A 14966-nucleotide genomic window follows, 5' to 3' on the forward strand; every position below is an offset into this window, starting at 1 on the left:
TTTAAGCCGAATTAGTCTGAATAATTCATTACAGAATCATAATTCTTCTCTGGATTCATAAACAACATGTCATGTCATAATATGCCCATATTGATGTTTACATTTAAACTCATTAATGGCCAATTCCAATAATAATGAGCATCCCCTATTGAGCCTTTCTCTCTTTTTAAAATGTTTTTAATTTCAGCGTAAGTCGACAACACAATGTTGTGTTTTATTAAGACAAGAAAGAGCCAGACAAGGCAAAATATTAATGCCATATATGCAAATTACATATATAACGAACAATTATTTCACATATATAAAATGTAATTTTATATATTTCAAAATATTACAAAAAGGACATTTACATATATATGCGGGGTTTTTTTTTAACCATTGGAATTACAAGGCAATTTGAAGCATGTAATGATTTATTCTATAATCTAAATAAGAATTAAAGAGAAAATACCAGAGAAAATACAGGATATACTTGGAAAGGAGAACACGGCAACCAAACCAAAAGTAAAACATGTTTACACAATCCACACCAAAGTTAACCCACTGAATTAATTAGCTTTATTTCACATTATCTACACTGTTTATAATCATAGTGATTATGCTTAAATTAGAGATGTTGTTTGATTTTGTTACTCTTTTCTGTTATTTATTGCTATTTTATTACTTTGATGATGCAATTGACCCTTCGCAGGCAGTTTGATTTACAGTCAATCATATGCCAATCAAAACACCAATATCCTGTGCTCCCGTCACTTTCCACCATGTTGTCCTAGGCATCATAACATATGCAGTTACCATACATTTTTTTAAAAATAATCTCATATGGGACTTGCAACGCAAACAGTAGGTACTCAGAAAGGCTGGAGAAGTTAATTAAATTAAATGTTACACAAATATGTATGCAACATTATAATGATATTAAAAGTATCCTTTTGTTTGTTTGTTTTTCTAGTTACTCTCACATCCTGAATATATCTCTTATATGTATAATGCAGACCTTTATTTTTACAGAAATAATTTACTATTTCCTTGGGAATTGCACAAATTGATTGGGGAGCGCTATAGCTGATACTGAGAGGGAAGAAAGAAAAGAAGTTCATGGCATGATATTTTGTACAGTATTGCCATTTTAGCTCTGTATAAATATGTAATATACTCAAATCAAGGGCTGCACGTTATTGTAAAAATTTTATTTTGCTGCGATTTATATTGCGAAAAGAATACAATTTGGGCAGATGACTTGAATAGCTCTATCTGGAATAAAATCATTAACCTTGATCGTAATACTCTTGTAGAGTAGTGAATCAAAGAAATTGCAAGAATAAATAAATAATACAGTATAGAGCAAAGATAAAGGTGAAATAAGTAGTCAGATATTCAGGTACAGTAATACGATACGATACAACATTATAATGATATTTTGCCCCTGATTATGTTCAAGACGAAGGTATTAAGATAAGAAAAACTCTAGTTATTTATAGTGAGTTAGGAATCATCTTGTTGGATAATCAGTCATGAGCTGATGTGGGAACAGCTGAGAACGATCATAAGCATGTGATCCTCTCGAAATTAGTTTATAAATACACTTCACATATATTTCTTAGAATTGCAACATTGATATACTGTATGTTTAATACATCATTACGAGATGATGCCACCTCATGCATATCACTGTTTTGTCCTGCCCCTATTATTAAATAATCAAATGTAATGTGAAATGTTAACATTGTATATTCTACATTGCTGATCAACTATAATAATCCCAACTCCACATTGCAGATGCAGCTATGTATATGTGAATTCTGTGAAATGATAAAAACAGACAATATTCTAATATTTATTATGATATATACTGTAATACAGTCCTAACACAAATTGATCAAGTTAACTTAACATGATTGAACATGAAAAAAAAAATCAATAATTGTGTTGTTTCAGCTCATTTTACTGTAAATACATGTAAGTAGTTTGGACAAGCAGCAAAATATATTGTTTGAGTGTATACTATATTATAATAATATTAAAATATATATATAATAATCCTCTCTCTCTCTTTCTCAGGTCTCCTAAAGGTTATAGTGTCCCTAAGAAGCATCCAGCTCCAGCTGCTCCATCTCAACCAGTTCGCTCGGAAGCTCAGCCTCCACCTGTCTCCAACAACACAGACAACACCAACACCACCAGCCGTCCCAAACGAGTCCTTCGTAGTATTCCCAGGTAAACTCTGACAACCCTTCAACCTCAGTTTCTGCGTGCTAATACTACGACATAGTTCGTTTGTCTACTTCACGAAAGTGGATTTTTTACGTGTGTTCTCTCCATCAACAACACAGCTGAATAAACGTTCAATTAATAAAGTAACCTGTACCTCGAGGGCTGGAATCAGGTGCGTAAGCGTTGAAATAGCCAGAATGTTTGAAATGAACCCAACGACCTGTAACCACAAAGGCTTTTTAAACAGTACATCTTCCAAGCTTGTGGTTTCCAGTATTACTCATTCATGAAATCAAGGTCCTGCAATGTATGAAAAAAGAAAGAAAGAAAGAGGGAGGAAAGAAAGAAAGAAAGAAAGAGGGAGGAAAGAAAGAAAGAAGGAGGAAAGAAAGAAAGAAATAAAGAAAGAGGGAGGAAAGAAAGAGGAAGGAAAGAAAGAAAGAAAGAAAGAAAGAGGGAGGAAAGAAAGAGAAAGAAAGAAAGAAAGAAAGAAAATAAGAAAGAAAGAAAAGAAAGAAAGAGGGATGAAAGAAAGAAAGAAAGAAATAAAGAAAGAAAGAAAAGAAAGAAAGAGGGAGGAAAGAAAGAAAGAAAGAAAGAAAGAAAGAAAGAAAGAAAGAAAGAAAGAAAGAAAGAAAGAAAGAAAGAGGGAGGAAAGAAAGAAAGAGGGAGGAAAGAAAGAAAGAAAGAAAGAAAGAAAGAGGGAGGAAAGAAAGAAAGAAAGAAAGAAAGAAAGAAAGAAAGAAAGAAAGAAAGAAAGAAGAAAGAAAGAAAGAAAGAAAGAAGAAAGTGGGAGGAAAGAAAGAAAGAAAGAAAGAAAGAAAGAAAGAGGGAAGAAAGGAAGGAAGGAAAGGAAGGAAGGAAGAAAGGAAGAAAGAAAGAAAGAAAGAAAGAAAGAAAGAAAGAAAGAAAGAAAGAAAGAAAGAAAGAGAGGGAGGAAAGAAAAAAAAAGGGAGGAAAGAAAGAAAGAAAGGAGGAAAGAAAGAAAGAAAGAGGGAGGAAAGAAAGAAAGAAAGAAAGAAAGAAAGAAAGAAAGAAAGAAAGAAAGAAAGAAAGAACGAGAGAGGGATGAAAGAAAGAGAGATGGAGGAAAGAAAAAAAGAGGGAGGAAAGAAAGAAAGAAAGAAAGAAAGAAAGAAAGGAGGAAAGAGAGAAAGAAAGAAAGAGGGAGGAAAGAAAGAAAGAAGGAAAGAAAGAAAGAAAGAGGGAGGAAAGAAAGAAAGAAAGAAAGAAAGAAAGAAAGAAAGAAAGAAAGTGGAAGGAAAGAAAGAAAGAGGGAGGAAAGAAAGAAAAAAAGAAAGAAAGAAAGTGGGAGGAAAGAAAGAAAGAAAGAAAGAAAGAAAGAAAGAAAGAAAGAAAGAAAGAAAGAAAGAAAGAAGAGGAAGAAAGAAAGAAAGAAAGAAGAGCGAGGAAAGAAAGAAAGAAAGAAAGAAAGAAAGAAAGAAAGAAAGAAAGAAAGAAAGATGGAAGAAAGAAAGAAAGAAAGAAAGAGAAGGAAAGAAAGAAAGAAAGAAAGAAAGAAAGAAAGAAAGAAAGAAAGAAAGAAAGAAAGAAAGAAAGAAAGAAAGAAAGAAAGAAAGAAAGAAAGGCTGACACTGACTTTCAATGCAAACCACATTTGGTGGTCAAAATGTCCATTTCTATGCGGAATCGTTTTTGCTTTGATATGTATCTCCTTAGGGGCGGGACGGTAGCTCAGTGGTTAGCACTGTTGCATAAAAGCAAGAAGGACGCTGGTTTGAGTACTGTGAGTTGGCATTTCTGTGTGCATGTTCTCCCCATATTCGCGTAGGTTTTCCACCTGGTACTCCAGTGTGTGTGAATGAGTGTGTATGGGTGTTTCGTAATACTTTATTGCAGCTGGAAGGGTATCCGCTGCATAAAACATATGCTGGAATAGTTGGCGGTTGATTCCGCTGTGGCAACTTTTGAAATAGAGACCAAGCCTGAAGGAAAATGAATGAAAGAATGTAACTCCTTAAGTAACCAGTTTTCTATCAGATTAAAACCATTTTGCCAGCCAAGCACTGGTAAATGTGACCACCTTATAGCACCGAGGGATGGTTTTTTGTTAGCATTCCTATTCATCTCAGTGGCAGTTCTTTGGCAGCCATAACTCCCAGTGGAAGTATATGATTTGAAATGTACCATATATGCTCGCTGGACCACAGAAACGTTGACCTTTCAATACTGAAAAATGAAGAGCAAGAGCTGTAGAAGTTCATAAGTATTATTTAGGTTTCAGCATTTGGCCTTTCATAGTGTACCACATTTAGGCTTGTGCCGGTATTCGGTAATGCGATAAATCACGGTAATGAATATGCACGATATTGTTATCGCGGGCACTTCAAAATACCGTGAAAAATAATAGATCCGAATTTGTATTCTTAGAACGCGCCTTAGCTTATTTTCCATCAACCGCTTGAAGAAACACTGCGTATATGCTGCGCAGAACTGATGCGCACTCTGATGTAAACAATCCCCGCATGTAGAAGCACTGTGTGGACACAGTGCGCGCCGCCGCTGCCACCGCACTATAATCCTCACACGAAGAAAAAGCATGGCTGAAGGAGGAACGCTGCCGACAATTTATCCCCCTTCAAAAAAAAGTCAGAGGTTTGGAAATATTTTGGGTTCCAAAAAAATGCAGAGGGATTGCTGATCGAAGACGGTTTCCCTTTGCACATTCACTTTGATATAATTGCTCAAGTTTACTTTTATATTGTGTATTGTTTTATTTATATTTATTTGTATTTAAATGTTTGAAGTACTTTTAGTTCATTAAAAAGTTATTAAAGTTACTAAGTTGACGAAACTGAAGTTTTTTGTGTTTTTTTTACCTGTTTCTCTAGTAAAATTACAATATCGTGATAATACCGTATACCGTGATAAAAGCTCAATCAATTAATCGCAGCATGAAAATGTGATACCGGCACATGCCTAACCACATCTGATGGCATGCACACTAGAAAGTGTCCTTCTTGTCAAGTGTTTAGAAGTGCTTAAAATGTCTTTTTTCTAGTTTAAACTAGGTTGCAGGTATTAATGAATTGTCTCAGATGGCTGTCAATAGCTATGTTTCCATCCACCTATTAGTATGCGCATTTTGAATTCTCACTTAAAAGTGCTTAACGGAAATGCCAAGACGCGCATACATTTTGAAATCAGTTATAGTAATCGACATAGAAATATGGACATAATATCTGTGACGTCACCCATAGATTTCTAAAGAGCGCAAATGAAGCTAAAAGTAGGCGTGGCCAACCGTCGCCATTTTGTTTGTGTGTCATCGCAACGACCGCATACAAAGAGCTTAGAATCACCAAGAGGCGACACTCAATAGAACGTTCCATTGTAACAGCAGCGCCCAGCGATTCTACCATTCTGCAGTAAAAGCGATCAGCCGTCCGTTGGATCTTAAGCAGCTCCTTTGTTTTTTATTTATTAATTTAAAAAGCGCATCAAAGCTGAAATACAGCCCGAAAGACCATCAACACTTTTAATAGTTTATTTTACAGAATTAATGTTTAATATATTAACCATACTTGTTTTCTTGTCACTTTTAGGTGAAATTACTTTAATGTCATAGTTTACGCACTGGCATAATACATATTAATACTGACATGTCAAATTAAATTAACGTGACTTTCAAAATGGGATGTTGATAGCAGATTAACAGTACTTTTTGTTGGAGTATTATATTATATTAGTACATGATATTTTTTCCAGTGTTGTCTGTTAAAAAAAGACTAATACAGTTGTTATTTAAAAAGCTACTTTCTCTAAATTTATTTAGTTTATATATACATTCGGGATCGGGACCTGTAGAGCTGCGCATCGTTGGATTTACTCTTCAGTGTTTGGACTCTCAGTAGTGGTTTTTAAACCACACTGAACTGAGCTAAACTGAACTGAACCTAAACACTAAAAACTGAACTACACTGTTCCTATTTACTATGAGCTTTTATGTGAAGCTGCTTTGACACAATCTACATTGTATAAGCGCTATACAAATAAAGGTGAATTGAATTGAATTGGATTGAATATATATATATATATATATATATATATATATATATATATATATATATATATATATATATAAAGGTGAATTGAATTGAATTGAATTGGATTGAATATATATATATATATATATATATATATATATATATATATATATATATATATATATATATATATATATATATATATATATATATATATATATATATATTTATATAAAGGTGAATTGAATTGGATTGAATATATATATATATATATATATATATATTTAATCCAATTCAATTCAATTCACCTTTATTTGTATAGCGCTTTTACAATGTAGATTGTGTCAAAGCAGCTTCACATAAAAGGTCATAGTAAATAGGAACAGTGTAGTTCCGTTTTTAGAGTTTAAATTCAGTTCAGTTTATATATATATATATATATATATATATATATATATATATATATATATATATATATATATATATATATATATATATATATATTTTCATGATTTTTAATGCTTTCATTAAAAATCATAGGGGCCATACAAACTACCAGATAATGTAGTTTTTGTTGTGTATACTCATTTTGCTTCACCCTAATTTAAAATAAAACAAAAAAATAGTAATTAAGTTATTTTGTTAACCTTACATTTATGTTATATGTAAAACCGATAAATTAGATATCAGATGTATTAAACTTTGTTTTGTCAACATTTCGGAAATTGTCTGTTTTCCTTGGGATATTGTTTTAAAATGTTTTAAAATGTTACTTTTCAAAGGGGATGTACTCATTTGAACTCATATTTAACTCAATATCTTATTTCATTCGGTCTAATGTTAGTTATCCGTGCTGTTGTTCTATTGGAATTTTCATTCCAAAATGGCCACAGCGTGACACTAGTGGCATCTAGTGGCTGTTTCCCAAATAGCAACAGAGTGTCGCCTCTTGGTGATTCTAAGCTCTTTGCCGCTTAACCAGAAACCAGAAATGACCAAAGAGGTAACCAGAAATGACCAAAGAGGTGGGACATGAGCGGAGCTACAGATGCCTGCTAGCATTTTGCTTAGATGAGTTTTTCTGTGGGAGAAACGCTTAACACTTCATAACCTGCGACTCGTTTGTGTTCTGACCATATGTGCTTAGTTATATACTATAGCAAAAAAGTGTTTAGTCTTTTAAAAACACTGCTGTAATACCTTGAGCCGCTAAACATTGTTCTTGGGACGTTTTTCAACAGGTGGAAAATGTGAATTACTTCCAAATACTTCAAATATAGTCTGTGTTAGTAAATGCAAGGCTATTCATGAAATCCAGGCATAACACTGTATGACAGCATTTCAGATGACTGTTCAAGTATTTTCAAGAATGAGAATTACACTCACTTGGGAATAGGAGGTAATTGAATGGTTTGTGAGCACAATTAATTGCACACAGCATGCATATTATTCAATTTTTAAATTTCAAAGGTGAATCGAATATTATCTGCTAATGGTAAGAAATAATCCCAAAAGGCATTTGACTGTTTAAAGCAACATAAAACAAAACAAAAATGTCATGTATATGCCGAGTTCAACGGCTAATCAGCCGGAATCAGCTGATGTGACATGACAGCGACTGGCTAGACCCAGCTGTCACTCAAGTGGCCACGCACTTAATGTACTTAATGTAAATAAAACAAATGAGTTATAAATAAAATCACCCCCTTACAGTTGTCATGAAGGGTAATATTAGCCAAATGCTTTATCCAAAATAGTGCAGTCACTAAAAGCTATTATTTTTCATGAGTCCAACATCCAGCTGCGCAAGAGAACTTACAATTGAAACATAAAATGATGTGTGAATCATCAAAAGCGGACCATATTAAAATGAATTTGAATAATAATGAATTTGAATTGTTGTTATCCATGAATTTTCAATAGAGAGGCTATAAAACTCACTTTTATGATTATTATGCTAAAAATTATTATGTTTTAATTTTGTATTATTCAAATTCTAACTGAGGAAAGTTGAATGTGCTGGCCAGTTTGTAATTAGCCTAATAAATGACAATAGGCAATTTTTTTTACTTTTATATTTCTTTCCTCTGTTTTTTTCTAATGATATATGATGTAATAAATTTGTATTTTAAAATTGAAGAGTTCAGATGCAAAAAGCAAAAGCGCTGTCTGAAATTTCCATTGAAAATGAGCATTTTTCTCAGACGCTTATGTTTATGTTGAGGTATTTTATTTTAAAGACCTTTAAAAGAGTGTATTCGTTGCAATAAACTTCAAATTACTGAACCTACAGACAGGAGCCTGATAAAAATGCACATTTTTGAAGGAAATTTCAAATGGCTTTCAGATCTAAACTTATCAAATATGTATTTATTCATATTTCTTTATTCTAAATCTTTGGGAAATATTTTGGTGCATTAAAAGTGTGGCTATAATGACCATAAAGACAAATAGTGCTTAAAATGTCACTAAAATGCTGTAATTAAATCTCATATTTAAATAGAAAATGAGTCTAATAACTGCAAAAAAGGTCCACTTTTTGAGCAAAAAGAACCACCCCTTTCATCAGGCTGGCTACAGGCCTGTAGGGTATATTATCACTAAGAGTTTTCTCACTAAGGAGTCCGCTCAACCTTCGACAGAGTTTCCCACTGGTAATTATTGAATTGTGGTAGCGTTCATCCGAGATCATCTCATAAATATGATCAACCCAGCTTGACTTTATGGCAGCATTTGATTGTTAAAAAGCAATTTAAGATCTGCGAGCTCTGCTAACCTTCCCAAATGTTGGGATTTATGCTGGTGGTGAACACAACTAATAAGAGCGAGTGTCCTGAGAGCGAGACTTGTTCTTGGATTGCTGTTTTAGGGTGCGTTTAGAGACTAGAGCTCTTGGTGATATATACACATACCTTACCTTCACGTGTGATAGATGAGACCACGTGTTCACCGGTCCCAAAACTACAGCACTAGATCACAGGCGCTGCTGTCCGCGCTCACTGTGAACATATGGTCTGTAAAGGGCGGGGGGGGGGGGGGGGGGGACATGAATGTTCACTTCAGCAGATGTCATTGCTCAATCACACAGCCCAAAGTATTTACACATTGAAAAATCACAGTCATTTTCAAGAAGCTGTGAATATGTTGGTGAAATTACGCGAATGGTCAAGAAATGCGACAAAATTTATGATTCCTTCTATAAGATATTATAAATATATTTCAATTTCTTTAGTGAACATATTTTTAAAAATGATAGTTTTAATAAGTAATTTCTAATAGCTAATTTCTTTTGTCTTTGCCATGATGACTATATTTTACTAGAAGTTATTTTGCAAGAAACTAGTTTTCAGCTGAAAGTACAAATTAACAGTAGGTCAATTAAGGTAATTAGGCAAGTTATTGGGAAAAAAGTGGTTTGTTCAGTAACCAGTTGTGAAAAAAAATTAAAGGGGCTAATAGTTTTGACCATAAATATTGATTCGTTTTTTATTCCAGCTAGACTAAAAGAAATAAGACTTTCTCCAATATATTGCAAGAGTTCACACTTAGATAATGCTCAACTATAATAGCAGGTTTGGCATGCTGTCCCGGGAGAGAACCCTGAGCTCGGAGATAGATGAGCCCAAGGTTTCCGCCTGGTTAATGAGCATTAGGAGGGACACGAGATCAGGTGTTTCTCGAATGTCCCCCCCGCTTCTGGCTAATACGTGATACTGGTTGGTTAGGCATGTATACGCTGGGTGCTTGTGACTGTATTCTGATTCACTTTACATGTTTTTGAACTGTGGGAGGAAAGCGGAGGACCCGGAGAAAACCCACGCAAACATAGGGAGAACATGCAAACTCCGCGCAGGGAGTGCCAACTGGTTCGAATGGGCCTTGAACCTGTGGCCCTCTTGCTGCGAGGCAACAGTGCTAATCACTGAGCCACCGTGTTGCCCGATCTAAGAGGAGGAGGGATAATGGAAGGATAGGGGGGGGGGGGGGGGGGGGGTTGGGAGGGGCTGGGGGTTCCGAAAACAGAGATAGGGAATGAAGTTTAGCTAGAATATATATAGTAGTTTTGGAGTGCTCCGATAGGCTAGCTAATGATTAGTGATGAGGATCAGCTGAAGTTGATCATATCACGTGTTCCTCTCGAAACTAGTTTATGAAACTTCCCTTATATATAAATTTAACTTGTGGGCTAATGATTTCAACATAGGCTCATTCTGAAAACACAGCCCTATATACATTTCTAGAGATCGCAAACTATGTAGCTACAAGTGCGTATGGCTGCAGTTTGTTTTTAAAACGAACGCTACGGGCAGTATGACGATGTTTCTTTTTGCGCTAGCAGCTGACCGCTTAACTCCACAAGGGATATGGGAAAAAAGAGTTTTTAACATTGGTGCCCTTTAAGTTAACTAAGGAATTGTAACAAGCAGCAAAAATGTTTTTTGAGTGAGTATCATTATACCTTTCATTATATATTATAGCATTTTGTTGGATTTTTGTGTACTGCTTGTCACGGTGCAAAAAATATGTGTGTGTGTATGTATATATATATATAGCACATTAATTTAATTTTATTTTATTTTAGAATTATTTATTTAAATAGATACATTTCTATAAGATTTAATTATAAGAATTATTATTTTAACGTTCTTTATAATAAATCAACTTTAAGGCCGCAATACATACAGATCTTAACTTTTCTAAAAATAGGCTTCATTTCCTTTTTATGCAAAATAGAATTGAATTCTGTGGATTATGGATTGGAATATGATCCAGACATTTCTCAGTGAGAGTCACATGAGCTGGGTGGAGGTCTTGCTGCAAATTTGTTTTTCATATTCGATTCCCCATTTTCAGCACAGACGGTCTCTCTTCCCTCGCTCTCTCTTGGAGCTGCTCTTGAATTGAGCAGTCTAATCACCAGAGACACTACACTTCTGCCTCCTCACATTTCCTACAGTCGTCTGATTACTGTGTTTGCTGGATGTCGATTTTCAACCAAAACCCAGAAACGTGACCCCATTTAAACCAAGTGCTGGATGAGGGTTACGGTCGACTTCCTGTTTAAACCATCATATCAGCCTTCGCAAATTTGACCATATCTTTTCCATTTCTCGCCATTCCATCGGCATCGGTTTCTTTCAGCACGCTCTTCGGTTTCTCCCTCGCGATCCCTCTCTCATTCCTTACCTCCACTTCTTGGCCGGTTTCCCCCTTTTCTTTTCTGCCTCATTTCCTTTGTGTCCAGAGCGGGTTCTGCTTGGACCTCCACCCTTTTTTCTCCTTCTCTCTCCCCCTTTCTCGAGTTCTCCCACTCACTTTTTCACATTTCCTCTCACCATCACTCATCCCGAACTCTCCAACTTTCCCTCTCTTTCCTTCCACCCCCATTCCCCCTTTTTGCAAAACTCATATGAACTGTCTCGCAAGGGCCTTCGGTATTTATATACAGCATTTCTGAACACAATAATGACACTTTTTTTTTTAATTCAGAGACGCATCAAGCAACATCTACAGTCGCACCTACACACTACACTGTGTTTAAGGATTTCTTGTACTGCGTCTTCCAGTAAACCTTTGGCTGCATCTTTGGTCTAAGGTCTTGCATGTTTCTCCAAGCGTTGTTTTGCTTTTCTTTCCGACGTCTCCGTCTTTTTCTTTTTCTCCTCTGTGCAAACCGCAGTCTTGCGCTCGCCGCAGCACAGGAAAAATAAAAGCCACTCTCGTTCTCTTTCCCATATCCCAGAGAGCAGCTCCCTCTGCCAGCTCCATTAGAGAGATTCCTGCGTCTCCACAGGGATCTTTCCAGGACCAGCTCTGCAGGAATGCTGGATTCATATTCCCCCTACACACACACAAACACTTCTGCAGCTGTCTTTATGGGGACTTACCGATTTTAATACTGTACAAGCTGTAAGTTCTATCCCCCTACGCCTAAACCAGACCCTCACAGAAAACATTTTTACATCAGAATACTTTATTCTGTGTGATTTAGGAGCTCTTTTCCTGCACTGTAAAAAACGCTGGGTTCCACTCAGTTCCTTCACGTTGTCCCAACACAAATCCATTAAGTTAATTTAATAGTTTTTACAAATTTAAGTGGATTGAACATAAAACAATTAAGTTGTGCCAAAACAACCTCAACAATTGTGTTGTTTTAACTCATTTTATAAGTAGTTTAAACAAGCAGCAAAAGTCATTTTTTGTGTGTGTGTGTGTGTGTGTGTGTTGTTGGGATTAAAAATGTCCCCACAAGGTCCGTATTTAACTGGTATTACTATACTTCTGGGGACATGTGTCCCCAAAATGAAAAGTCACACACTAGGTCTGCACTATATATTGTTTTATATGGAAAATCGCAATGTGTGAATCTGCAATGGTCACATCGCAGGATTTGCAAGGTTAAATTGGGATTTTAATTAACCAGGAACTATTGAAGTCAGTGAAAGTTTAACTCTAATAGTGTGAAAGGATTTTTATTGGGATGTGCTTTTTATGGCCTGTGACTAAAAGATTTTAAGCTAATTTAAACCATTTGTTCACAAGAACAAGAAGTTTGCAACTTAAAGGTTAATTGTTTAATTATTTATACATTGAGTATGGTGTTATTTTGTATTTGATTATTACATTTCTGTACCTCAATACTGTACCAAAAACCATAAATTGATGTTCATTAAATGTTTGTTTTCATTTGTGCTTTATTTTGTATGTTTTATTTTGTATATTTTATTGCGATGCGATCTTTGTGATCATCTTATAAAAGGATATTCATATCGCAATATATATTCCAGAAAAACTAAATATTGCAATGTGAGTTTTTTCCAATATCGTGCAGCCCTGTCACACACACAACACACACACAGGTTTGTAAATTTTGTGGTCATTCCATAGACTAAAAAATAAAATTGTTGCTGGTTGTTGAAACTACTTATTTAAAATGAGCTGAATCAACACAGTTCTTGAGGGGTTTTTCGGGACAACCTAATTGTTTTATGTTCAATCTACTTAAATTTGCAAAGCAATTAAGTTAACTAATTTGATTTGTGTTGGGACAACATTAAAGAATTGTGTGGAACCCAGCACTTTTTACAGTGTGGGTTTGAGATGTTTTAGACTGTATTAACTGTATTTACTATTACCCTTTCCCTATTCTATCTCTAAACAAACCTTTCCGTTCTGAAAAACAAGCTCATTCTATATGATTTATAAGCTTTTTGATAAAATGGCAACATCAGTAATGTCCTCATAATTCACCATGTTCTTGTAATACATGTGTTATACCCAGACACCCATACACTCAAACACACATAGCCAGTGACTGAAACAGCTCACTGTAATGAAGTCTTTTGAGCATAATTAAAAGTGCAGTGTCACTTTTTTTGTGTTAAAGCACCTCTGTAAGGTGGAGAAGGACGTGTAAGTAATTTCCTGAAACTGTAACCCTGAGTTTGAGGTGGGACTTTCTGTTTGTTCAGTCAACTGTCTTGTGATGCTAGAAATCAAGTCGAAATTACAATTATTATAAACATTTGTGCCAAATTCTTTTTTAAAATACTCTGAAAATAAAATAAAAACTTGAATTTATTAGATATTAGATATTAAATTCATTAGATAATGAGCAAAACATTTGGTGTCTTCAAAAAATACATTTTCAAAAGTGATTTATATACATCAAAAGCATTTTACACTCCAAGTAAAATGTCTGCTAATGTTACAAACAACATTTGTGAAAGGATTATGTCAACATGGGTAAAATAATGTTTGTCATTTAACAGCAGTATATTTATGTAATTATAAAACAACAAACCTATTCTGAATGATACCTATTAACCTTTAATCTACTGTACTGTATCTTGTCATGTGACATACTAGTGTTCAAATGAACTAAAGACACACCTGAATTTTGTCACCCTGATGAAGGCAAGTTTGCCGAAATGCATAGGTGCACATGAATATTTTTTAAATAACAGCCATGTCAATAAAGTTTTTTTTTTTAATTTTTCACAAGTTTTTCAAGTGCCTTGGACTGATTATTGTTCGTTTACCTTTAAAAACCACTCATCCAACGTGCACTGACATATTAATTACCCCTGAAGCACTTTTTGTTGGGTTTTTTGGGGGAGAAAAATCTGGATATTTCATCCACAGTGATGTAGGTTTTTTTCTTCTTCAGATTTTCGTGCATGAGTCACAGCTAATCAGCAGGGTTTGGTACTCATTAGTTGCCCATCTAAAGAAAAAATGAAAATGTTGTGCACTTTTTAGTCCTGTTGATGTGTTCTGGCCATTTGCGTTCATTTCGCTTTCATTTTCCCAAAGCAAAACACCCTGGCAGGCAATTCTAAACACATGCAGCCATCTGAGGAACCAAGCAGTTTATGAGAGACTGTTGTTATTTCCATTAGCTGATTTGGCAGAACTGTGAGCTGTGACCTGTGAGAGTCTGATCTGACAGATCTGCTTTTGCCTAATGTGTTACAGGAGACAACCGCCGGCGGTGCCCACTCAACACACACACTGACTCACAAATGCCCACCTGGGAGACGAAGAGCAACAGTTACCAGACCTGCTCCAAGACTTGCTGAAGAAAAAACCATTTTGGGTTTAGCAAACCTGATCTCCAGATGCTCGCCGATTGTCATGCTGGAGAGGTTTGTTCATGTTCTGTACATATACATTGATGTCTGCAATGCGAGTGAGTTCTTTAACAGCATTGAATAAAATGCTTTTTGGGGATTTTGTAAACAA

At 35.1% G+C, this 14966-nt stretch overlaps 1 protein-coding gene across 2 annotated transcripts in view; it reads left to right on the forward strand.

The window, feature by feature from the left end:
• dnm3a (dynamin 3a) overlaps positions 1 to 14966 on the forward strand; it is a 95896-nt gene extending 80930 nt beyond the window's left edge. For both annotated transcript variants that reach the window (XM_056480807.1, XM_056480808.1), the window contains 2 exons: positions 2062 to 2217; positions 14700 to 14966. In XM_056480807.1, coding sequence (XP_056336782.1) covers positions 2062 to 2217; positions 14700 to 14739 — 196 coding nt within the window. In that variant the 3' untranslated portion in view covers positions 14740 to 14966. The remainder of the gene's footprint in view (positions 1 to 2061; positions 2218 to 14699) is intronic.

The sequence above is a fragment of the Danio aesculapii genome, chromosome 20, assembly GCF_903798145.1.
Source record: "Danio aesculapii chromosome 20, fDanAes4.1, whole genome shotgun sequence".
In the NCBI taxonomy this organism is placed as follows: domain Eukaryota; kingdom Metazoa; phylum Chordata; class Actinopteri; order Cypriniformes; family Danionidae; genus Danio; species Danio aesculapii.